The sequence below is a fragment of the Marmota marmota genome, unplaced genomic scaffold (genome assembly GCF_001458135.2).
Source record: "Marmota marmota marmota unplaced genomic scaffold, marMar, whole genome shotgun sequence".
Lineage (NCBI taxonomy): Eukaryota > Metazoa > Chordata > Mammalia > Rodentia > Sciuridae > Marmota > Marmota marmota.
In genome coordinates this window covers 10612474-10639708 of record NW_026000048.1, presented here as the reverse complement: position 1 = coordinate 10639708, position 27235 = coordinate 10612474, and the positions used below count along the sequence as shown (strand labels likewise).

Below are 27235 nucleotides of genomic sequence, written 5' to 3'. Positions count from 1 at the left end.
AAAAAAAAAAAAAAAAAAAAAAAAAAAAGAAAAAGAAAAAAGAAAAGAAAAGAAAAAAGAAAGAAAAGCAAAGCGTTAGGCTTGTACTCTGACATGACCTTGGCTCCCCTAACCTCTCATTCTATCTGTGCTACATGAACAGCACAGGTTCTCCAGCTCTGCTGAGTACACTCTCCAGAAGAGAAAACACATGTGCAGATACATGTACACACACTACAGACACTGTGAGCTCAAAGTTGGCCCTACGTGTCCAAAGAACATGAAGGAAGTCCCGTCTATAAATATCTCAAATTCTCTCTCCCCTTTCAGAGTACAGAACATGGCCTGTTCTTCTTTATATTTGCAGCGCTAAGTACAATACATTGCACACAGTAGGTACCAATAAATGTTTGATGTCACGTGGCTCACACTTGGTAAACACCTTGTTCGCTTTCTGGAATGCATCTTCCATTTGTCCAGCCTATATTAAATTCAACATTAAATGGGACCCAGGGATTTCAAGGCTACCCTAACCTCCAAGGCACTGCCAGAAAAGGACCTGTGCATTAAGCCCCAGAAGAGAGCTGGCCAGAGTCTGCTCCTGGGGACTGCCAAGTTGGCTGCCCCCACCATCTCCTTAACTTTCCTCACGTGCTCCAAGTTCATGACTTCCTCTGTGCAAAAGTTTGGCTCAAACTCTACCCTTTACCTGCAGCTCCAACATTTTAAGTATAAGCAGCAGAATCCCAGGGTTTAGCATTAATTGGAAGAGCTTATCTATATATAGCTTCACTCTTGCACTTTAGCATCTTCAAAACTTCAATCATGTTCTCTTCTCTTTCTGCGAGCACAATCCCTCCTTTTCATGTCCTGCCGCAGCCTTTTCCCTTTTCATTCTCATGACTCAATGCTGTCAGGCCTTTTAAGTTAACCTCCTGACCTTTCCACATGGCTTCACCTTCCTAGACCTCTGTGACTCATGCTGCTCTCCTTTGGAACTCTTCCATCTCCTTGATATATCTTCAATAACGCTTCTGAATTTTGGGCAAAGTGGCCTAGATAGGAGCTAAAAAGCTCTTTGTGAAAAGTAGTGAATTACCTGTCCCCTAGCACTTGGGGTCTGGTATCATCATGTTGAGCGTGTGGGGAGCAGTCTGACCATTAGCTTGTCAGAAACCTGGTTTCCTGTGCTCCTTTCTCTCCCTAAGGTTTTCCTCTCTCTCTCTCTACATGTCTATGATGTGATTTCCATTAAATGACAATAGTCAGGGAAGCATTTTATCCTTTTACCTCGAACTAAAAGGGAAATGGAAGGCATCAAAACCACAGCCATCTCTGGACTCTGCTGGCGAGAGCCTGGGAACAGTGGTGGAGAGGCCCGAGGCTGCTGTCAAGAGACAGACGACCTCGACCCCTGTGCAGCTGAGGCTGCACAATTTGTGCTCCATAAACCTAAGGCCCGAGTGTACCTCAAAATATTTACCCCCCCCCCCAAATATTTTCTAAAGATAGGATTCTTGGTCAGTTAATGAATATAATGAGTAAATATTCTCTCTCAATCCTTTCATTCTTTTCTCCAATTCCAATTTATGATCCTCTAATGGGAATAGAGAAATTATACTCCTTTATCCTTGGAATTGATCATTGTCTGAAGTATATTTTATGGGTTTCTCCAATTTGAATTAATGCCAGAATGTGGATGCTGGATTAGGAACGTGTCTCTCAGTCATTTACATAGAGAGTGAAAAAGTATTGATTCTAAATACCAGTTCCTGTGGTGTTTCAATTGCCATCCCTGTCCACCCTCAACCATTAGATTTACCATTACAATCTGCCCCCGTTCATCTGACTAGCTCCCTTTTCTATTTATAGCAAAATATGCTTCTTTGTGACCAGTATATCTGTCTACACCACTCAGGGGAAAAAAGGTCTTGAGAAATCCAATATGTCCATAAGCCATCATCCACGTACGTACTTTTCTTTTGTGCTCCTTTCTCCATAGCATGAGCTCTTCGAGGTTGATCTGAAAAATATCCTCAGACACTGGAAGACCCTGATTCTTTAACAAGCCATTTTACTCTAGCTCTTATTCTACTGATCTACCTAACATGTTACCAAGATACCTGCTGCATAACGACTTTCTACTGAATTTCACAGTATATGGGTCAGAACATTTTCAATTCTGTTGATCAGTTGTCCTGAAAGCCAACATCCCATCATCCGGAAAACCTAAATTTATTTTAAAAGCTATTATTTAAAAGCTTGGGTTTTTTTCTCATTTTCCCAATTATCTTTTCATCTCCTCTTAGTTTCCAAAGGTTTTGAGAGGACCAGATTGTTTATTCACAGTGGCACACCCTGGCTGCTAACTAGAGGGAGAATTGTCCCTGTAAAAGACTCAAGCCAGGGAACATTAGAGGATAAGGCATGAGAATATCTGGTCTGAGGATCAATAAAATTAGGATAAAGAACGAAAAGCTTGAGACCTCGGGCCTAAATTTTGTTAGCATCTGGAGCCATATTTCGAAGGATGAAAATTTAGACTTTTAATAATCTACTAATATGGCTGGGGTTGTGGATCTGTGATACAGCACTTGCCTAGCATGTGTGAGGCCCTGGGTTCAATCCTCAGCACCACATATAAATAAATAAAATAAAGGTAATGCATCCAGCTACAATTAAACAATTTTTAAAAAGAAGAAATCTACTAATGTAAGATACAAAAGTATCCTACATTAGTAGATTTGGGTCCACCCAAAGAAGCTAGCTATTATACTAATAGCATTTTATATTCCACTTTGGTTGGAATGATAAAGATAACAGACTTCTTCAAAAGACATGTGATGAAATTATTTCTTTTTTTTAATATTTCTTTTTTATTTATAGGTGGGCACAATATCTTTATTTTATTATTATTTTATTTTTATGTGCTGCCGAGAATTGAACCCAGTGCCCCATGCATGCTAGGCGAGCGCTCTACCACTGAGCCCCAGCTGTAGGCCCATGAAATTATTTCTTAATGTTAGCATTCTGAACTTCTAAAATAGCCACGGCTAATTCATTAATTTATTGATTTTTGCAGTGCTGGGAAGAGAATCCAGGCCTTCACCCATGCTACGCAAGCGCTCTGCCACGTTGGTACGCCCCAGCCCAACTGGGGTTTACTTTAGACTTTTATTAGAAGCAAAGACTGAAGAAGGAAGAAAGTCGATCTTTCAACGTGAATGCTGAATCATCTGGGGTCTGTGGAGTGAAAAAAAAGTGAGTAGGGGAAGACAGATGGAACTCAGGCCACGCAGAGGTGTTTCAGAGTTGCCAACAGTGTCACCCCGTCAGGGCACCTCTCTCTCTAGCTAGGAAGGACTGGCTTCAACACACTCAGCAGGATGGTCACTCTCAGTGGCACAATGGTGTGCGTGATGGAACAGCATCTTTAATGTGGAGAAAACTCTCGGGCACAAGAGCAAAGGCAAATGAGGTCTCCAGGCTGGCGAAGTATCCACACGCTGGATGCCAACCCTGAGGTCAGCTGGACTTCACCTTCCCATCCACCTGGAATGTCTTACAGGTACTCAAATGGACAGAAGGCCACCAAGCCAGAGGTTCTCTCCTCAAGCCTTGGGTCCATTCAAAGAAGTCTACTTTCCTTCTGCCCAAATCCTGTTTTTTTTTTTTGTCCTTCTAAAACTTTAATTCCAGAAACGCAAATCTACCAGGGACTGGATGACTGGGGACCAGCTGAAGTCTTAGTGTTCCAGACGGAGGAGGAGAAGAAAACAAAATGGTCAGAAGCAGCCTTGAGTAATTTCTTGCCTTCTTTGATACTGGCTTTGATTTTGGCTCTCTCTCTCTCTGTCCCGTCTCCCCTCCTTTCCTTTCTTCTCCAGAGATATAGAGATCAAAATGTACCCATGATAAATATTATCTGCCAGGGCAGAAGCTGCCCTTTGAAAGAAGTAACAGCAATTCAGCACTATGCTGGACAGACACAGCCCAGTCACCCGTGGCCAGAATACAGGGAATCGAAAGGGATCCCTTCTTGCTACAACTTCAAGGCAGTTATTTTAACATTTTTCCTTCCTGTATCCCAACTGTTCAATGGGTGACATCCGTGCAAGTCAAAATGATTAAAAACTCCATTTCAAGAAAAGAGCTGTTAAGTCTCCTAACATGACCATATGATGTAACTAGCGAATCCATCTTTTATGAGGAGAAGAGGGTCTCTGCTTGCATAAACATAAAAATTCCGACTACATTTTATGTATGTCCTGCGGGTCCTTGGTTGACCAACAAAAGGATGTCACAACAAGTAACACAGATTTGTTAGCATAAAATGAACCGAGAAAGAAAGCATCCTGCCTGTGGGCCACTGAGGCAGCACAATCCAAACTGGGGTTGTTCCAGAAAATCTAGGGCAGCAACCCTGGCTGAAATGTAGGACAGAAATCCTATCCCCTACTTTATTCGCAGGCATTAAAATGTAGCATGGGTTCACCTTCCTGCATTTTAAATTCTTTCTCCATTACTGGTTTTGATATGACACTACTTAAGTCAACGGACTCAAGTCCACTTTTTTTTTTTTTTATTGAAGTGAAGTTTCTGACAGAGGGTTTCAGGAAGAAAGAGGAGGCATGAAGCGTGGAAATGAACCTCTCAACTCCCACTGCATTTCCCATATATAAAGGCCAGGGGTGTTCTTTACAAACCTTTAACATTTTTAAGAAGAATAAAGCTTATAAGATTACCAACTCTCTTTAGACGTACTGGCGGCATGCACATTTGTTCTCTTACTGAATATGTAAAGCAGCTCTGAGCAGGAGGTATTATTTGTTGTAGGGGAAAGAAGTTGTGTCTCCTTCTCTAACTAGCTTGCAGTCTTAGTATCAGTCACAAGTTTCCTGACTCCAAGGCCTATCCTCATCCTATCACAGCACAGAGGAACCTTCTAGACTGAGACATGACTTCAGTCTCTCTGCCAAACTCTGAAATCAATGAGGTTAGGCGTCACAGGCTTCTCTCCTTCCCCCTGTTCCTTCTCCAGCCAGGGCTCATTCTCAAGAAATTTTTCCATTGTACTAAACTAGGGAGAGATTAGGACCAAGTTAGGTTTTATTAATGAATTCTTGAAGACTGAAGTCAAGCCTGTGAGATGGAAAGAAATGACTCGTCATCATATTCTAATGGGGCCAGTCCCATGGGTCACCCAAACTGCAGTTTGACCAACAAGAAAATGAAAGCGTTATTAGTGTCATAAGCGTCACCAGAGCTGCTCTTTTGAAACTTAAAGGTAATAACCCTTCCCAAAGGAGACATGAATTTAATTTTTGTTCCACCCAGAAAGCTCTGGGCTCTAAACACTGCAGGGCTACAGCTGCACAGCGGTTATGCCCTGACCTCTCGACACATTTCAAGAAAAAAGGAAGTTTTGTTCTTTGGGTCTGTGGTATGTAGGGATGGTCAACACAAGCGACTTCCCTTTTCTGCTTTTCTCCTGGTTGAGAAGTTACTAAAAGAGACACAGTAAAAAGTGATCAACAAGGCATTAGACTAGGGCTGAAGTGTTGTTCCTGTATCACAGTCTCAAAGGTTACATGATTTCAATCTAGTCACTTTAGATTTTGGTCCTGTAAAATCAGAAATAAAAATAGCTGACCATTTAAGTCCAGAAAATGTGCGCAGCCTTTATTATAGAATATGCACCCCTCTCTAGAAGCTCATGACCCTGGATTATAATTCTGATTTACTAAAATATTAAGAGAGTGATGATCCACGGCTGGTCATTTATCTACCATTTACAGGTCCAAGTCTGGTCTCCTTTGAGCATGTCTCTGTATGGACCACTTCTTCCATCATGACTCAATCCCCAAGCCTTCAACTCTTCCTTCTCCCAACATGGGAGCAAGCTTTGTCTTTACTGGTTTCCCTGCTGTGGACCTTGGAGAGAATACCTATTTGTTTTCCTTCCTGATCTTCTACCTTAGCTGCCTTACCCACCTGCAGCTCCTGGCTCCCTAGGACTCCGTTATCAGCTCACAGATGGGTCATCCAGAACCACAATCACCAGGACCCATTGAATCAACTGAATTTAAGTGGGCCTGGCCTTTTCTGCTCTTCAATAGTTCTGCTGTTTTTTCCCCTACAGAATTTTCCAAAGCAGTCATTTTAAGCCTTTCCCATTCTTCTTAAGTCTAGAACTCCACCCGGATTTCTTAAATGTTTATACTGACCATGAAGACTGAACCCATCTGTATGCACTGTCACCTATTTCCCTTCATTATACTGAAATTTTCTGTGTGGTTGCTTCCTTTTAACTGCCCCACTGTCTCAAATTAAGCAACTTTCTACTCTCTTACCTGTACTCTTCCTTCCTTTGCTCTCTTCGAAGATCCTCTTTCTGGTCTTCTTTTACCATCTTTTTATATTTGCATAAAAAGCAGCAGCACCTCTATCTGAGTTTTCTTCTTTCATGACCAGACCAAGAAAAGGTAGTTTACACTCACAGCCCCCATCTCCATGGTTCAATTCCTTTTCCCCTCCTTAACCTCCACTGTTCTTCTGAAATGCTCTCAAAAGTCCTTCCCATTACCAAATCCGATGGCTTTTTTTTTTTTGGCCTGCATCCTTCTCGACAATTCTGTGGCACCTCAGACTCAGCAAAAGCAAAACTGAACGTAGTATTTCTCTTTTTTGTTACTACCATTGCTGACTGCTTCCTTATTTCTTCCATTAAAGCCAAGACCTCATTACCACTGCCCCAACTTTAGCCATCAAGTCCCTGTCTATTTCATGCAGTCCCTCTCTCTGCAGTCCCCTGACAGACTGCATTCTTCTCTCAATGCAAGTCAACATGGTGCACCCTGAAGTCTGTTTTTTGCTAAAGTATGCTTTCTAGATCCTCAACTGTCTAACAAAGAAATTTCAATTTTTTATCCTAAGAATTAAGGTCTTCTAAGAATTGGCTCAGACCTATAAATTATAGGCTTCATTATTTTCTCTTCTTCCATTTCATTTCATGTATTTCACATTTCCTCTGAACCCTGGCAGAATTCACAGTCCCCATAATACACCCTGCTCCTCTCACCTGCTGCCCGAGACAGGTCAGTCCATCTACTTGCAATGTTCAACATCGTCTTTACTCATTGAAATCCTAGTATCATTTTCAAAGATGCCATCATCCCTCTCTCCTGTAAGCTGAAAGTTATCTGTTCTTTCTCTGAACTTCCACTATTGCAGTATGCCCATCTCTTTGTTTCTCACTCTGTTCTCATGTCTTTTATATTGCGACTGCCTGTGAACTTAGCTTATTGTTCTTACTGGATTGTAAGTTCTTGGAAACGGTGATGATGAGGATAACAAGTATCACAATAACATCTGTCACAACAGACTCCTACCAATTCCAGCTCTGTGCAAAGCACATATTTTCATCACCCCAGAAGCTCCATGAAGACAGTTTCCATTTTCAGATTTGATTAAGGAAAGTGCCCAAGGCTGACACCTAGGAAGTGGCAGAGCCAGAAACCTGACTTAACCTGACCTTAGCCTTGTCTGATTTCAAAAGTCATGTTCTTATTCATCCACAGACTCAGCTGAGAACCACTGAGAACCCCTTAAGTCCTAACAGGTGGAACAGTTTACTTAGCCTAGTTCCCCAGCGTTGCTGGGTCTGCTGGGTCAATACAGACATCTACTGGGAGAAGAAATAGCTTAGACTCTTTCTATTAAGGGATGAAAATAGGACCAAGTCTTTGCGCCTACAGATTAAACAGAATATCAAATGCAAAAGCTCTAACTCACCTGGATTAGGTAATAACCTAACTTTGTCTCTTTCCTTAGAACCATCAAGGTCAGTAAGACAATAAATCAAGGCCACGCCAAAAAGTCTTACTTAGATAATTTAAACCACATTTAGACAGAGCCTCCAGTAATTCTGGTTTCTGAAGCTCTGACATCAGCCCTGTGAAAACATGATAATTGTACCATGCTGACAGAGTCAAAATCAATGCAAATTTAGCATCCTACTTTACATATGAACAGGCAAAATAATATATGGCACACATAGGTATCGATGTAAAGGAAGTGGTGGCTGTCTCTACGTAAGTGGCTAAGGGCTGTAATCCTCTGAGAGGAATGTCATTATACTTTCCAAATCCCATCGCAACAAATACCTTTACAACAGAGATGTCTGTATAACAAAAATCCTTTCAAGCTCTGGCTGACAGCCCACATATTTCAAGCAATATTTGATGTGAGACTTGGAGTTCACAGTAATGGGAATTGACCTGTATTTCCAAACGTAAGATTTGAATGATTTCATCTGTAGCTCCTATCCCAGGATACCCTGGGTTGGAACCCATGAGTACAAAAACTCAACACAAAGAAATGAAATCAACTCCACTCCGAAAAGGCGAAATTCCTTCAGTTCATCTGGGGTAAGGAGGCCTCTGACCCAAGCCCTAAAATGGACCCCACTGCTAGGAAAAATGGGATCGTCCGTGAAGACTGATGGACTATGTTCAAATCTCCACTCCATCTCATGAGATGAGGAAACTGGTCTACAATTCTAAACACTTTTGAGCCTCATGCTCCTTGGCTATAAAACGTGAGGAAGATCACTCATGCTCAGGATTTCAATAAAACCTATATGACAGCATACATGAGAAGCTCCTGACAGAGGGCCTGATACATACATAGCACATGCTCAAAAAAGTTAGTTCTCTCATCAGGTTTCTTCCTCTACAAGACCTTGGGCTAATACAAACCATTTTCATGAAATCAGCTAGAAGACATAGTGAGTGGAAGTTAACCAAACGTACAGTCTAAACACAGGCTGAGTAAAAGTGTTGCTTAGAAGAACGCCAGGCAAAATGGCAGAATGACTAGACCACACACAAGTATTTACCTGACTAGAAAAAAAGGTTGTCTGGGCCAAGGTGAGACTTGTGTACCTGAAAGCTAAAAAGCAACTAACCAGGCAGCGTTAACAATAAACGAGCTGATTATTTTGTCTGAGGTCATTTTGAAAATTGCTGATAACCCAAAATTCAGAGTCACGTTTTCCTAGTCAAGGACGAGCTGTGGCTGCTGTTCTGGCCTAGTTTTCTTTGGGTGCTATTCTAGGTGACAGGAGGGCCCTTATTTGGGGACTCCCTGGCTCTATCCTGTACATTACACCCTCTCTCCTCAGTAGGATACTATGAAAGTATTAAAACAAACTGTTTTCTCCATTTGGGAAACATGTACGTAAATAGCTTCAGAATATATTTACTAAAAGTGTTCAGTGTTGTTCTAATTTATGAGGTTTTTATTTCTATTGATTTTCAGATATCTGATTTTCTGCTTTTCAAATTACAGGTCAATGAACTTGGAAGTTTGTGGTGACAAAATTCCATGTCCCCCCCCCCCTGCCCCCAGGGGGTGATGGTAGGGGTTTGGTATTGGGAATTTGATCCCAGGGTCTCAAACATACTAGGCCAGTACTCTACCACTGAGTTATATCCCCAGCCCTACCATGGTCTTTTAAAAACAACTTGGGATTATATGTTTTGAAATAGAAAACTATCATCTTATGAACATAATCTGAAAGCAAGTCTGCTCACCTTTATAAAATAAGTAGGGACTTTTAAATACCTTACAAAGCTCCCCCAAACCCCATTAGACCTAGGGAACTATCAAGAACAAGAGATGTCCCAATATTTCTCAAAGGATGTTAGTCTTAAAGATTACTTACTCTGATAATTTCACGTTGCCAATAAGGAAAGAGCTCACAGAAAAGTATATACCAATATTCATGTGCCCAGCTAAAGTATATACAGACCAAGTAATGAGATTTCTCTTCCGAGATGCAACAGAAAAATAAAACAACAGCTGGACAGAAGTACGGAGACATAGAGAACAAACTGCGAGATCTACAGGACAGAGAAGCCCTAAGTGGAGAGGTTGGGAGATCAACAACAGGGAAAGAACAAAATTACTAAGGAAGAAGGTTAAACAGCAACAGAGACCAAGTGGCAGCAGAGAGATGTTTTAAATTCAGCTCTGCGCAGAGCTTACAAAGTAGGACCTGAATACACAGAAGCATCCACCTGCTACAGTGGCTTCTGGCCTCTATTTTAATATCTGCAACCTCCATCCCATCACCATTATCTTAAAATGGAGGCAGCAACAACCACCAGATTGTACACTTTAATCCTACCACTGATAAGGGCGTAAACCTCAAGCGTTGTGGAAGGTGTGCTAACTATTTTAAGCCACTAGGGCGCTACTCCCTGGTTCCAAAAAGCACACTTAATGATTTCCACCTAAGCCCCAAAGCATGGATGTCTCTCCTAAAAGTGAACCCTTTCTTCTCTGCACCAGGGCATTGCTCTAACAGTTGACAAGGCATTTCAAGGTCCCCCCGGGCTGTGGCAAAGTGAAATACAATTGTAATTACACAAGAAACCACGGAAAGGTAGCACAGAAAGAGTTAGCTCCTGAAATACAAGGCTGAGAAACACTATTCCTTAGAGAAGCTGCCACCCCGCCCAAGAAGAGCCCGTACTGCCTCGAAAGTGACCTCAAGGGAGCAATCAGGTGCCCGGACAGAGGCGCAAGCAGCTTTCAGGCCCTCCCTCCCGCATCCCACCTGTCCCAGCCGGCAGGCGGGAGTGGGGGGAGGAGCCGGGAGGAGCAGCCGGAGCACAAGAGCTGCCAGCACCAGCTGCTCCCAGCCCGCCCTCCCTCCCTGCTGCTCCCCCTCCTGCAGGCGAGGGCTCTGGGTAGCTGTGGCCCGCCCAAGATGCCCGCGACACCCATCTGGGCACCTGGGAGACCCCTGCCCCGGGAGCCCCGAGCTGTCTGTACCTTTACTCTGGGGAGGGTTCTGACTCCGATCCCGGAGGACGTTGATCTGGTAGACGGCTCCATAAGGCTCAAAAAGTTCTTTCAGCTCCTTTTCCGACCACGACCGGGGGATCTGTCCGACAAACATCTTAATGGCATCTGGGTCTGGTTGGTCTGAGTGATCCAAAGCTCCGTTCATCTTGTTGGCTGTGCCGTTACTGTCAAAAACGGAACCGGGAGCCAGAGTTAGGGCTGCAGGGTGAGGGACAGGAAGAAAAAAAATAGTAGGGGTGGGGGTTGGGGAGGCGGAAGGAGGAGGGAGAGGAGCACGAGGAAAGTGCCTAATGAGTCGTAGCAATTTGATGAACTAAAACAAAGCAGAGGCACCATTAGGTTGCTCCTCGGCAGCGGCACGGGGCTTTCACTGCGTGCTGCTGTTCAGCATCGCCGCCGGAGCACAGGGCAGCGCCCCGCTGCCTGTCACCCAGGGCGTGGACATCTCGGAACCCGGGTTTGGGAGGCAGCTGCAAGTTAAGTGCAGGTCTCAATCTGCAAGGCTGCCATCAATGCACCGGCAGTGTTATCTGCTCAGCACTGGCTGGGAGAGAAAGGCAGGGCTGGATTTCTGCTGGATTTCTCTTCCTCTCCCCCACTCCCCGCCCTCTTTTGGAGGTTTTTGGAAGAGAGGAGAGAGGTGGTAATAATAAAGTCACATGGATAGAAAATGAAACATTTGGCAGTCCGTCAGATGACTAATGCAAGATGCTAGTGATGAATTTGCAGAGTGCGCGAGGCATCCATGTGTGCATCAAATTAGTACGTTGTTGCTGCTAGGAATGGAAAGCGCTCCAGCAAAGCAGCTCTGCGCAGCTGATTGGCTGCCCACACCGGAGAAAAGGGCCAGAGCTGGGAGGGGGCTGCCCCTTTAAAAAGCACATTGTGTATGGGACCCAGGCACAAAGGGTTTAATTCAGACAGGCAAAGAGATCTCAGAATTGCCGGCTTTGTGCTGGGGGAAAAAAATGCAGCCCCAGAAAGTTGAGTTCCCACTAAAGGACACTGAATATTTCAAATCTTTCACACTCTATAAATTGCTCTCTGTATATCTGACTTCCAGATGTTGCACTTAAGTTCTAAACAATCACACGTTTGGGAGAGCAGGGAGTAAAAAAAAAAAAAAAAAAAAAAAAGGAAGTCTGTCTTTTCTTCTCCAAGCTTCAGTAAATATTTGGGGCTGATACAAAGAACAAAACCATAAGCTTTCACATATCAGTCTTCCTCATGTTGCTTCCCAAACCCCCATTTGGAAGAGACTGGATCCTTTCAAACCTGCAATTCTGGCCATCACCATGCAATACAATAAAGACGTTCCTTTTTGACTTGGACCCCCCACACCAATTTGAGCTAGAGTAAATAACAAAGCAAAATCGCATACCCTTTTCTTTTCTGTCCCGCCTACCCCCTGACATGGCTCCTATGCCAGCTACTCTGCCAAGTGAGAAGACTGACTCTCAGCAGCACTCAGAGCAGAGCTGTGCTGTTGGTCTAGGTTCTCAGCCTATGAAAATACAACATACAAGAACAGGTGCAAACCCAGCAGACACCATATCTACAGAGCCTGGTCCATGACTACCCCCAGCCCAGAAGCTGAAAGATCAGGAAGGGGACACGTGGACTCCAACTAAACTGCAAATGGCAGGTGTGAGTTCACTGTACCCTCAGGGAAAGAGTAAGAAGGTACTGAAAGATCTTAAGCAGAGTTTCTTATTTTGTTATAATAAAAAAAAAGAGTACTTTAAATCTGCTGCGGATTTAGGTTAGTCTTGAGCCCTTATAAAACAGAAGGAGAAGAAAAGCAACACTAACAGTTAAAAGACCCAAACCTTATGGAAAGGATAAATCCTCAATTAGATTTAACAGAGAGAGAAAAATGATGTCAAAATACTCTTCACTAGGTCTTGACTTCAATTTCTACTTCTTAGCCTTCTATTTTACCATTTTATTTATTTATTTTTTATCCTGGAGATAAACAATCAGACTGTCTAACTTGAAGCATTTTTCAGAGCTTCCTCTAATCAACTTTATTGTTATAAAAAATGTTCTGCTGAATAAAATATTGAGTACAAGATCTTCTTTCAACAATTTAGGTGTAATGTAATGCTTGTTTATATTGGAGCTAGGTCGTTTATCTTGTTCTTATGCACCTATACTTCTTTTCCAATCACTCTTTGAGAATTCAACAAACACTTTAACCCTGTGGAGCCATGACTGCAGAGGGGTGGAGGTGGCAGAGCCGCGGGCAGCACAGAATGGAGTGTTCACAGCATGCTGAAAGCGAGGAGTGTGGCAAGGCTTATTTCTGGGACAGGAAGAACTCGTGGTTATTGCTGTTGACAACCAGCTAGAATGCAAAGAGGAAGGCAATGCCACAGGTCTCAGCTAACAGAAACCAGAAGTTCAAAAATGGGACTATTGCAACTTATCTGTACAGACCACAATTAATATAACGAAGGAGTCAGGTGGCAGTTTTCTTGTCCGATATCTAAACTTTGATTTCTAAAGCAAACATTCCTCGATGCTTCTCCAAATATGTGGCCTTTTACATTTTCTCAAAATACATAACTTTATCCAAGACCCTTAAAGGAAGGAAAGCTGAGATGAGGGCTCAAGTCTTGCACAAACTCTGATGTTTATGTAGGTAAGTGTGTATTTTATCATCTCTGTCAGAGGGCTGCCTGGAGATTTTTTATCTTCCTGAGGCAGTATACTGCAGTGGCTAAGGGCATGGCCTCCGATTGCTGGGACTACCACTTCCTAATTGTGCTACTCTGGGCCTCAGACCCTTCATCTACAAAATGGGAAGAACAGATTTCATCTCACAGAGTCACAGAACACAGCACAGAATAAGTGCTTTATAAATGTCAGCTATTTCTACTGTGAATTCTTTCTTTGTGGAAGCATTTGCAGCGAGTGACTTTTCAATCCTAAATTTTCACAATATAGATCCAAACACAATACATATTGAAAGTAAGAATAATATGTTATTTTTATATACCAAATACGGTGCGAGGTACTTGATGATTTTAATTTTTCTAGCAACTCTCAGAGAAAGTATATTTTTCAGTTGCCAATAACCAAGAAGTAAGTTCCTCTCCAAAGTTGACTAGCTTATAAATTGTAGAGCTAGAATTCAAACCTATGTCCACTGGGTCCCAAAGAGCAAAATATTTCTAATCCACCATGTGGCAAAATATTCTATTCTGCCTGGCTTGTGTTGAGAGTAAACAGCTCGTGGCAAATCCATGGGAAGAATAAGCCAAGAGCGAGTCCTACCAGGTCCCTGGAATTGCTGCAGAACAAGAGGCAGTCTAAAATGGGCATATGTGCCTTTGTTCTCCCTCTGTGAAAGACGGTAGAAGGTGCCAAATTTAAGGGTCCTTTATGTTACTTTAAAACTCTGGTTTATCCAATCAGCACATAAAGATGTCTCTCATCTCCACGGGTCCCCTTCCTCTCTACTCCCACACAGTCAAACTCATGGGCATCTCCCATCCAAATCTATGTTCTTTCCTGTTTGCCTTTTGGCAAATAACTATTCCAAAGATTTACACCAAGTGCTCAAGGCAGGGCAGTGCCGTAAGTAAATCCAGCCATGATTGTTGTCCAGATAAATTAAAACCACCACCACACCCTCCCTATCAGAAGCTGTCACTTGGAATTGGTAGTCATATCCCACTGTTACTGAATCCCCTACCCTGAATTCTGCCTGTATTTCAACAGTCTGGTTAATTCTGCTCTAATCTACCTATGCTCCTCCTCCCAGGGACTCAGGTTTCCTGGCTGATGCTCATTTCTAGTGGAGACTCACTGACTTCTTTTGTCCTCATGGGGGTATGGTACAGAAACTTCTAAGCAAGATAGAAATTATGTGTTTCATAGCAAAACCTTTGGGAGTATTTGCCAGAGCCCACAAAGAGGTGATTCTTCATGGACAAGTAATTTTGGGAACAGATACCCTAAATCTCAAAAAGATCCTCAGTCAGACCTCTACCTACAAGAATCTAATTGGCTTAGAAAATTAATACTAACTCACTTCTCATCACTCCTTAGCCATCCTTATCATCCAGCCCAGTGCTTTTTATGGTGCAGAAATGCAGACTGAGCGACTCGAGAGGCTGAGGCAGCAGGATTGTGAGTTCAAAACCAGCCTCAGCAACTTAGGGAGGCACTTAGTAACTCAGGGAGACCCTGTCTCTAAATAAAATATAAAAAAGTGCTGGGATGTGGCTCAGTAGTTAAGTGCCCCTGGGTTCAATCCTGATACCAAAAAAAAAAAAAAAGAAAGAAAATAAATGTAGATTGAAATTCAACTTAATACTTATCAATAGCCTACTCTTTGCCATGTACTTGACATACAATGATCACAACAGTTCCAGTTGGAATCATCTTCATTTTAGGGATGAAGGAACTGGGAGTCACAGAGATACTGTGCCTTTTCCAATGTCACACCCTTAACAAAAAGTGACTGCAGAACATGGGTGGAGAAAGATTTAAAAGCCAGTCACCATTCCCTACTATTCCAGGAACTGGGATTCTCTAGCGGGATGTTTCCTAGGGACTTGGTGACCACTCATGGGCCCTGGACACAGACACCTACACCTCTGCTGGCACCTTGCCTGTAAATTGCAACATGATCCCGAGTGCCAATTCTGCTTCTGTTCTCGGCAAGGAGCCAGCTATAAGGCTCCACTAGGACAGATGCCATACGGAACTGGACGACGTGTCAGAGAGCACAAAGCCAGTGGGTATTGTTGGTATCGGTCTCAGAGCCAAGATGAAAATATGATGATGTTGGGGAAAATGAGCTTACTTTTGCTTTTAGCAGTGCACTGACCTACTTCCCTACTCTATTTTCTAGTAAAAAGAACTAGATCAATAGAGGATATCCAAATCTTCTGAGGTCCCTCTCAAGAAGTGAAATTAAAAAATAATAATTGATTCAACACATTATTATTATGCATTCCAGGACAATAACTTTTTATAAGGCCTAGTGATTTGTAGGTTTCCTTTTGGAGAATGGTAACAAGAAAATTGAGATTTCTCATCTTTCATCTTGTCCTTGGATAACTTTCTGTGTTGTATTTCCTTTATCTATACAAGGGCAAGAGCAACAAACTTGCAAAATGGCTGAGAAGTGCCAACTGGCCATAAATGATTATGTTAATGCTGAAAAAATGACATAAAATGCCTCCTTCAGCATATATTCTAAACTAAAAATTATACAAAAGGTGGGTTGTCTTGGAAAAATTCTTTAAAGATAGTAATCTCTCTGGCAGTTATCAATAGTCTTATTACGCTAACATTTTTTGTTCCTTAGAATGTCCTGTATCAGCACTCTCCAACTCAGTGCCATGATGGAAATGATCCATATCTTCACAAAACAATATGGTAGCCACTCGCTGTATGTGGCTACTAGGTACTTGACATGTGGCTAACTCAAGTAAGAAACTCAATTTTTAGTTAATTTTATTTAAATAGCTCTAGATGCAAATATACTTCTCCCCCATGTTTTTCTCTTTTAAACATTGAGTAAAGTTGAGATTAACCTCAACATTTTTCGTGGGGAACTGTTTTGCAGAAGTAGGAATGCAGTAAGTAGGAATGCAGAAGTAGGAATGATCTGTACTCCAGTACAGGTCAGTAGATAGTGGGCTGGTGGGCCTGGGTTCTTGTCACAGCTCAGCATCCATTAAACTGTGGTATCACAGGAAATCAGGTAACTACTCTGGTTCCTCAGTTTCCTCACTTGTAAAATGAAGAGACAGAAGAACTTCCATCTGGTTCTTAATTCCTATGATTCTGTAGTTGTGGTTTGGACACAGAGATTGACTTATGGAAGAGATAATTTAGGTAATAAGACCAGCTGCCTGAAACCTTGGTGTGATTCCCCTTCTGTGTCCAATATGTTCCCCGGGTTCACAGACAGCTCCATGCAAGTCAGAGAGTTGACAAGGTGTCATCTACGCTGTGGAGAGCAACCCACAGGATCAGACAGAGCTGTGAGAGGTCGGCAGCCGTGGGTGTTGCCAGAGAACCATCTTTCTCAATCTGTGCCAGGGCTCTTGCTAATATCCTAGCCACAGTCCTGTCATTTCAGTCAGCTGACAAGCAATCTTTCAAAGGGCTCAGGAGTCATTTTTTAATATCACTTGTACTTAAGTAATAGCACACAAAGAACAGGCTTTGTTTGGTTATCACAGGAAACTATCCAAGACGGAGCTGTATAAGGCAAAAGCAAAAGAAAGGACCTGGCAGTGGGCCTGCTTGCCTCTGGCGGGCAACAGGATGAGCCCGGAATTCATCAATATTAACAGTCTTCTACCTTGTCCATCTTGGTGGTGCTGGTTATTTAGGAAGAGCGTGCTTTTCCCCATAGACTGGCTACATGGCACCTGGGGGGCAGGCAGCAGCTTTTCCTACCTGATCCTCAGGAAAACACGAGAGAAATTCTGAACCGCGCCACCCTGGAGAGGCTCACTGTCCTTCCAAACTTAGCCCAGCCTCTCTGTTTAGAAAGAGGAATCAGCTGCCCTTTAACCCCAAACTCTGAGAACTGCAAGTCCTTTTTAAATGCACCACTTGACAGCTATGTGAAGGAAACTTCCATCTTCCCCGATGCCTCTCAACAGAGCAGTTTGCTACTGGTCAGAAACAGCTGTATCCTAACTGCAGTGGGATCATGGGTGGCTGATTTTTTTTTTTTTTATAAACTCAAAACTCCCTGGATATCAGTTATAACAGCAATAAAATGTGAAAATAATGATGCTCCTGTATTTACCTGGGAGGTATTGCTGCCATTTATCTTGTGTAGCAAAATCTTTTGAGTCACAGCCACACCAATCAGGGAATGAGGCCCCAAAGGTCTGAGGTAAGACGGCCATGCATCAGCTAGGGAATCCTCATGGAAGATTAACTGGAGCAAATAATACCCTAAGTACCTGAAAGAGGCAAAACTCTCCTCCAATGTTCAATTTGTAAGTAAATGAGTCTGTGCTCCTCTCAAGGAAAGGTTCAAGGTTCCTTAAGGTACACATACACATAATGTGCTCAGACCTGGACTTGGATAAAATGTGAAAGAAAAAAAAACATCTGCAAGAATGTACCAGACATCATTTTCTTTCATACACGACTAAGAAAGGGCATGTTTGAGACAGGCATTTGGCTAGATTACTGGAGTTAAGGTTGGACTGTGTTTGGTTGGAGGTCTAAAAGCTATACATGTATTTACCAGGGTAAATTGCAACCATGACTCACAGGGAACTGCTCCTATGGAAAAGGTCACAGAACACGAGTGTGTGGCCCCACCAAGTAAAAGGGAAACCTGATTACCTTATCTCAATTTGACTGCTAGTAAAAAGCAGAATACTGGAAAACCCCCACAAAGAAGTAAATTTGGAGGCATGCAGGGGGTACCTGATGGCTGAGCATGCCTGGCTGGGAAGGCAGAGGGGCATCCGTTATAAAGAGCCCCACCCGGGAAACTCATTTCCTTCCGTGATTTATCTGAAATAGTTCTGTGGACCTCAGGGTCCAGCAGGGGGCATTTGCACAGGAGGAGGAGGTGCTTCAGATGAACATTTAGAAATGGCAACTGGGAAATAATCATCGCAAAGAAGATTTATAGAGGCCTTCACATTTTCACAGGGATTTAGGGCACACACCAAGGCGAGGACACCTGCCCCCTGTGGCTGAGGCGATGACAGCCCCCACTTTACAGATGAGCAAACTGCTCCTGGGGCAGATATAAGGTGCCCACCTGATCCCATTTACTTGTCCCAACCTAAATATTGCAGAATCTGCCTGCGTGCTGTGAGGAAGTGATCGGAAATGGCTCTTTCGGATGATTGAGTGGAGATTAGTTTGGTCATCAATTAACTGAAAAGCGAATCATTACAAAATGAAGACAAATGTCGTGGGAAATTCAACACGGCTCACGCTTCCCAAACACTGATTTTTTTTTTCCCCAACAAAAACGTACCCCCACCCCATTCATAGTCTAGCAGCAAGTGATGGAATTATGGGAAGCACCTCAAGGGGGTAAACGGTGGGGCACCATGCCCAACCCCCTGAAGACCAGGTTTTAGCAGCTGTGCTTCTCAAGGAACACAGTCCTGCTTTTGCCCCTTGAAAATACTTTGCCTGGACTGACTTACACAAGAAACAGCCGTCAAGGCAGATTCACAACACTCTCCACTTAATCAGGAAACTGATTGGCTAAAGCAGGTGATTCCCCCTTGCAGAATTTCAAACAAACCCGGAAGTCATCCTCACACAAAGTCTTTCTTTTTTTTTTTTTTTAAAGAGAGAGAGGAGAGGGAGGGGGAGAGAGAGAGAGAGAATTTTTTAATGTTTATTGTTTAGTTTTCGGCAGACACAACATCTTTGTTTGTATGTGGTGCTGAGGATCGAACCCGGGCCGCACGCATGCCAGGCGAGCGCGCTACCGCTCAAGCCACATCCCCAGCCCCCAAAGTCTTTCTTCTTTCCTTCCTCATTCTCACGCAGTTATAAAGACTTGCTTTATGTCAAACACGTGGTGGATTTGAAGGAGTGGTCTGAGAAATAATTATGTGATTAATGCCCTTCAGCTGCTCACAGCCAAAGAAAAGAGTCAAAATGTATATTCAATATAAAACCCACATCCAACGTGATATGGCCTGTGATAGAGCAATATACAAGGTCTGCAGTAAGCCCCAAACAAGTGACTAATGCTGTTGAGGGGACAGGGCAGTCAGCAATCTAAACCACACTGCATTCTTGTGGTCAATGTTTAAATGGAATTTGGAAAAAAAAATTTTAAAAAATCAAAGCCAAAGGATAATAAGCTATACCATTTAACTTTGTTGACAACGTAATGGAAAAAAGAAAAAACGGTGGCTCTGTGGGGTTGGGAATTTAGAGAAAGTGGCCCAGGATCAGCCGCCACCTAGACACACAAGACCTGGTGAGCCACCAAGAGAGGAAGCCCAACACAGACCCCTGGCAGGGGTGGTGGCCACGTGTACCTGTGGCCTTGCCCAGTCCTTCAACCTGTGCTTGAGATACCACATCCTGGGAGCCTGTGGTACAGTCTCGTCCATCTCTACTCTTCACTCTCTCGCCTACCATGTGACCTCCTGGGCAGAGGCTCCCAGTTCACCAATATTCCTGCAGTTGACCATGCCACTGTGAAAACAACTTTCCTGATCTTGGCCATTCAGCTCTACTGTGACAGAACCCTCCAGCAGCACCTCAAATTCAGCACACCTAAAAATAACCTTGTCCTGTCTTCTTTTCCTCCAGTGAGGTTTCCGTTCTAATTCCCTGGTAGTTTTACTGGTTCAAATGCCCCCTCCCAACAATCTGAGTGCAGAAGCAGGGCCTCCCAGAGAACATGTGCATAATCCAGACTGACTGCTTGCTCTGACCTCGTCCCCTCTCTGACCGCTGAACCCACACGAACAATAATTAGCTGAACCCCAGTCAGGTATATGGTAAAACTGTGAAATTCTTGATGACAGGGACGTCTTATTCAATCATTCATTCAATAAATATTCACGGAGTGACTCCCTCAGTTGGGCATTGTTCAAGGTGCTGGGGAGAGAGTGATTGGTAAATTGGGAATAAAGTAGCTCTTACGGAGTCTGTATTCTAGAGAGAGACAGAAGATAAGCAAAATAAGTAAAACTTATTCAAGAGATTATTTCAATGGAGAAAAATAAGACATAGAGGGAAATTAGAGAGTGTTGAGTACAAGGTTGCAAGTTTAAACAATGTGGTCAGGAAGGCAGGCCCAGGGCCTTGAACTCAGTACTTTCTGACTGAATATCTGTAATAGGGCAAGAAGTCTAAAATGCAGTAGATCAAACCTCACATTATGTGTTTTGCCCCCACTATTATACAGGACCATGTCACCGCATCTAGCACTGTCCCATTAAATCTGAGTCGATGCAACTATTACCAATGAGTTACTGAGTCATGCCCAGTTTTCTCTCCATGCCTGTCGGCTCCTCTTGTCCCCTCACAGTCACTGTCCTAATTCTGACTACCATCTTGTGCCTGAATGACTGCAGAACCTGTTCAGTGGGCTTTCCCACTTTGGACTACAGGACCATGACTTTGCTGACCTATGTGCCTGCTGGCATTCAGAACTCTATCTACTTTTCCGTTAAATATTGATTATCTGCCCATTCATTATTCATTTTATCATCTATCAATGGCACCATTTAATCTCAGGCAGGTCTCTCCCCAACCTGCTTTCTGCCTACCCTTTTCGGTCAAAAATGACGTGCAATCAAGGAATACAAATGAAATGGGATACCAGCATAAGGGGGCAGCCAGCAACACGAGGTTTAGCAGAAATGCACTGAAAACTACTCATGCTACCATTTCCCTTCCAGTGATCTGGAAAATCAAAAGTTGACAGTCAATGGGAACTAATTACGTCATATTAATGATGGTAGTTTAGATGAGAAAACAGAATCCATTCGTGAAGAAAGATACAAATTTCTATCAACATTGATTTATCAGGTTCAGGTGTAGATTTTGTTTTTTGTTTTCCTGATAATGCCTTCAAACTCACATGTTTGTGAAATGCCAGCAACAGAGTTAAGAAGAAAAAAAAATGATCTCATAATAACCAAAAATGCACGTCACAAAGTCCCCTTTCCATCACAAAGTCCTCTTTATGCCCTTTAAGCCCTTTTGGAGAGGGCCTCCACTGGTCCTCAAAGACTGTTTTATGCTGGTTTTCACAGCCTTGGTCATCTGCATTTCAAATCCCACAGGAGATTAAAGTAGCAAACAAGAGGGCGCCTTTGCTACAGCTGGGCCCTGTCCTAACAGGCCACAGACAGGAATCTGGGGGCCTTGCAGGTAAAAGCCACTCACAGATATATGCCTCAGCAGTCATCTCGGACAGCAGCACAGCAAAATCATTAATTTGTATAGTGACAATCTTCCATCATCTGAAGGGCAACATCGTGCTCGATGAATTCTGCTCAAGGAAGCCAAGAAATATATAATTTATTGTCAGAAGAATTTCTTCAAAATCAGACAACGAAGAGAATTGGAACCTAGAGGATAAGCTTTCAACCGCACTGCAAACCTAGCTAATCAGACTGACTGCCCCCTTAGGGATGAGCCGGGATGCCACTTTCTAACACCACGGTGGATCCAATGTCAGAATTTGTGCACCTTCTAGTTTGTTGTCAGTAAATGCAGAAACGGATTTTGCTTCTGAGACTCTTTGGCTTTGTTTGGGCTAATTTTTCCCTGGTATTCTGCTCTATTTTTAGCTACCTGTTGTTATTTCGATGGTTGTTCTGGCTGGGAGAAATGAGGGAGAGGGGAAGCAGACATGGGAGGCAAGAGTTGGGAGTTGGTTTTTCCAAAGTCAATAATGTCTAACTGATTCAGAAGTCAAATTTAATTCTTGCTCTCCAAAACATCACAACAAATTATATTTGAGGTTCAAAAATTGGAAATAAAGGTCCAGAATTGATGATTGTGATAACATTAATGGGACTGAATGTGAATTTTCCAGATTTTTTTTCTATCTAGACATAAGAAAAAGCAATCAGATGCTCTATAGGGATTGCACTAAGTTCCAAGATAGTAGTCCAAAACATTCGCCTGACAGTCTGCTTAAAGAAATTTGCAAAAGTGACAGAAAAGAACACTGCCAAATTTGGACAATTACTAAAAGAAAAATTCCAGAGTTGTATGCACGGCAGCTTATCAAGAGTGTTCCCCAATAACACCAATATGATGGTAGTTTGTCATGCTATAAAACATGTCAAAAGGGGAAGTCCAAATGGCATCTACTTTGCTAGTTTTTAAATCCTTAAATTATAAGATGAAATCAATATCAAATAGCACATCGTGATTTGGAAATATACAGGCCCTCTCTCGTTCTCCTTTTCCCCGCATGTCAGAAATTCCATTTAGCATCTTAAATCACCAATTAAAATAAGCTTTGACATTTAATTTGCTTATTTCTTAAAATGTACATCATCTGATCTAACCCTCTAAACAAATAAGAATAAAAATAGGATTATGTGCTAAATTATAATGGCTGTTATTCTAAGAGGCTGAATATCAGTATATCAAAATTCCCCATAGCTGATTTTTTGAAGCCATTTCTTCATTTTTTGACACTACATCTGGCACAATGAATACAGATGATCATGTGTTTATATATCTGTCTAACTGCCTTTCCCAAACACAGCCAGATGGAGTCTTTCAGAATCAAATTAATTTCAGATTAATTCACTCTGGACCCACTCCAGTTTCATGACTCTTTGCTTGGAGGCACCAACCAAATCGATGTGAAGTCATGAACTTGAAAGAGCACAGGTTCCTCGATATCAAGGGAAAAATAGTATAACTCTGTGGTTGCTCCCCCCACCCCACAAAGAAATCCATTCAGGTACCACAAACTGCCAGTTCAAGGACTGATGAACATTTCACAGTGTCAAAAATCATCCAGAAAGAATTTCCATTTGGATCCAAATAAAAATCACAGTTAATTTTACATTCAATATTCATAATGCCTTGAGATGATTCCAGCAAAAATTAGTGTCCTCTTTACTAACCTCAGAACCAAGGATGTTATGGTAAACTTGCCATCTAAGCAGAGTCAGGTGCAGCCAGTGACAGGAGGGAGTTAATTCAGAACACCTAAAGTGCATATTCTGTCTCTAGCTGTAGCTACTGAAGGAACTATAAACAAATGTAACCAGGCTTTGCTTGCTGTCAATCTTGGTGGATGCCTTTATTATCATACTTGTTTCAATTGCAATTTGGGTTTCCATGGAGACACAACAGTCAGCTCTAGAAAATTATAAGATAAATGTCAGGCGGTGATAACGGTGTTAATGAAGCTTCGGTGACAAGCAGCTCTGTGCTTCAAATAATAAGCCTATTTTCTATTAGCATATGTATAACCTGTCAAAAAAAAAACCCTGGAAGAGAATATTAAAAATTAAGTATACACCTATCTATATTTAAGAGAGAGGAGAGACCCCTCTAGAATAGCTTAGATTTGGTGGGTCAACCTTAACAAGAAAAAAAAAATTAATTGCTCGTTTCTTGGGAAAATTAGGCACTCATGGCTCTGAATGACGTTGTGGCTGACATCCAGAAATGCCTTTCTTTACCCAGACATAAGCAGAAATTTTTCTTATATTGTGGCCCAAGTTCTCTTTTGTTTTTCCCTTTTCCGCAGTGCTGGGGATTGAACCTAGGGCCTTACCCATGGGTCCTACCCATGCTAGCTGAATGCTCTGTCACTGAGCTACATCCTTGGCCCTTTTTAAAATTTTACTTTGAGACAAGATCTTACTAAATTGCCCAGACTGAAGAGGCCCAGGTACCTAATGCATAAGGCACCGGCCTTCAAATTGCCTAGGCTTGAGTGAATTTAAAATCCTCCTACTCAGCCTCCCAAGCAACTGAGATTATAGGTGTGCCACCATGCCTAGCTCAGGGAACCTGTTTTAGTTTCTGGAAGGTAAGGCCTCTACTAAGTCTGACCATGCAAAACTGTGACATTCTGAGAAGGTCCTTGTGGTACTTGGACTGATGTAACCCACACCTTCTACTCCACTCTACATTGCTGGATAAATCTAATTGGATTGCCAGTATCCAGAACCACCCTGGACTAGTCTAGAGCCAAACATCTACCACTGAAATTTCAGTGGGTCAGGGAGAGTGACAACTGTGGAGTCACAGAACTGGGAGTGATGGCACACTTCACAGAAGATTCTACAACAAGAAACTGAAGGAAAAACAGATGATCCCAATGAGGAGGAATTAGGGCAGATTTTTTTATGTTCTACTCAAGAACATCTTTTTAGCATCCTCAGATAAAGTTAAAAGGGTGATAAAGTTAAGAACAGTTAAGTTAGAAGAGTGATAATTCTGTAAATCAAAGTCTTTCCATAAGGATAAAAGACAGATTATATATATATATATCTGAGCTTCTCCTGAACAGTTACTGCTACCTTGACCTTGATATAACCTCCACTATTTAGTCCAGTCCATTGCCTTTTTCCTTTATTTATTTAACAACTGTTTAACTGAGAACCTACTGTGTGCCAGGCACTAGGTTCAGGACACAATGACAACACATTGTCACTGTCCTTAATTTTTCATTGTTTAGTAGCTTGTACAACCTCACATTTGAGATCTTGAGAAAGGTGCTATAAATGGTCTTTTCCATCTGACGTTTGGAAGTGACTACATGAGCATGTTTTCCTGGGAGGAGGCAATTATCTTTGCTGCAGCTCCATGCTAGAGATGTCAGGCTGCTCAAGCCCTTTGCCTCTGCCACCCTGGCTCCTTTCACCCAACTCCACTGTTCAGAAGGAAAACTATGGCAGTCCAACCCAAGGTCTAGGGTTTAACTAGGCCAGGGTGCTGGACAGGAATTGTCAGTGTAACCTTTGAAGAAACAGCAAATTCTTGCTGCCCACTAATTGTTTCTTTTTCTCTTTGAAAGCTCCCCAAGTAACTCCACGTGGCTCTTGCAGATTGTGCTGGGGCTGCCTCCCACTCCCTGAGTGGGTGCTTCCCCCATGTTTATAAGATCCAGCAGTAACAGAGATTCGGGGAGGAGGTGGAGGACAAGGATGGATTGTTTAAACTGAATGTTCTCATTTTTAGTTTCCGAGGCGCCCTAATCTCTGTGCATTCGTACTCAACTTGGTTCATCAGGAGATGCGAAGACCCAGGGATATTTGTTAAGGTTTGGTCCCGAAGAAGCTGCCTTAGTCCTTTTCATTTAAGGTTATGATAATCTTTTGATTCTCTTGTGGCCAAGCCATGAGGTTCTAAACTGTGGTTTGAGGCTATGTGTGACCCAGGGTCCCCTGGTGTACAGGACTGGTATGTCTGCAGGAGGTCTGAGCTGATAGGAGACTGCAGAGCTCAGGATCCTATCCACCTCACTCAACTTCAAGGAATACAGTCTTGTTTCAGAGCAAAATGAAACAATCTAAAACAAACGGACCAAACTCTATTGACAAAAACGATAACAAAGGCCTCCGATATCATCACTTATCTCCTGAGTGTCTTTTCCTGCCATCCCACTCATACAAAAGACATGGAAGGAAAAAGAAGTCAAGCACTCTCAAGATACAGGACACCAGCCACGTGATTCTTTAATAGGGTCAAAGCGGCAATCTGTATCTAGGGAATATCCAGGAATAGACAAAAACTTTAGATTCAATAACTCCAGTTGGATGGTGGGATTTAAGGTTGAAAACTTTCAGATGTAAATGAAAGCCTAATGCTGTTACTACTACAAGCTGGGTGAGGAAGCATCTACGATCATGGAAACAAAGGTTATGAAAGGCATGCCTCTCTTACAAATGACTCCAATTGAGGACAACTGCTCTCCTCCTTTCTGGAACTTTCTATTCACTAACACTACCTTTTGTTTACTTTTGCTCCTGTTAAAACTTTTCATGATCTCGCATCAGTCACAAAAGGTGTTGGGAGTCCAATTTCGAAACTGAAAAGTCACTTGCAGTTATTAGGGTTGGTATTTTTAAATTACGGAAAGGATTACTCTTATTTCTAATAATGACACAAAGCATATTGCTATAGTTCTTCAGAGTTAAAATGACAGCTCTAAACTGGGGCAACTAAAATTGCAATCATAATTTTCCTGAATTGACAATATTTGCTAAATAGACTCCTCGAAGAGAAGGGAGTTATACACGTGGGAAATAAATAGGAGATTGTAATTTAAGTGTGGCAGAGCTTCAAGAGTGAGGTCAAAAGTGAAAGCTGAAAACAAACAGCCGGTTTTTGCTTTCTTCTTGCTCTTTAACGCAGAGAGGTCTGACTATGCAAGAGGCAGTGTGCATTCTGCTGACCCAAAAGCAGGAGGCCAGTTCTGTCTGTCCACTGTTGGTAAAGCAACACTTTCACTTTGGAAATGTTGTTTTTAGAAAACATGCCAACTTAAAGTCTAAGTTTTATAAAGGTAATTAAACAGAATGAAGAGGACTCCGTGGCATTATTAAAATGCTACTAAAGAAGCCTTTCTGAAACAAGGTGGGAAAGAAATATAGTAAGACATTAAGTTCCTCTGGGATTCTGGATGCTGGGTACCCAATCATCTAACAACGATCACACTTGCCATGCTGGAGTGACAGAGTCAGGAACCATGCCAAACAATAAAGATCATAAAGCACAGAAGAGTGCGATCCCTGAGTTCCTGCCTTTAGCCTCATGTTTTCCTTGAAAAATCACCATCTTTTTTCTCCCCATAGGACTGATTGAGGGAAGACAAAACTACTTTGAAGGACTTACACAACAATCAAACAGAAACATTTACCCTTGCTGAAACCTGAACGCTCATCAAGAACAGGGTGACACGGAAATA

At 42.4% G+C, this 27235-nt stretch overlaps 1 protein-coding gene across 23 annotated transcripts in view; it reads right to left on the bottom strand.

The window, feature by feature from the left end:
• Celf2 (CUGBP Elav-like family member 2) overlaps positions 1-27235 on the bottom strand; it is a 788139-nt gene that overhangs the window by 154408 nt on the left and 606496 nt on the right. For 22 of the 23 annotated variants that reach the window (XM_048812770.1, XM_048812760.1, XM_048812761.1 and 19 more), the window contains one exon: positions 10822-11018. In XM_048812770.1, coding sequence (XP_048668727.1) covers positions 10822-10999 — 178 coding nt within the window. In that variant the 5' untranslated portion in view covers positions 11000-11018. Of the gene's footprint in view, positions 1-10821; positions 11019-11187; positions 11552-27235 lie in introns of those variants that run through there. The other variant, XM_048812769.1, reaches the window with a different exon arrangement.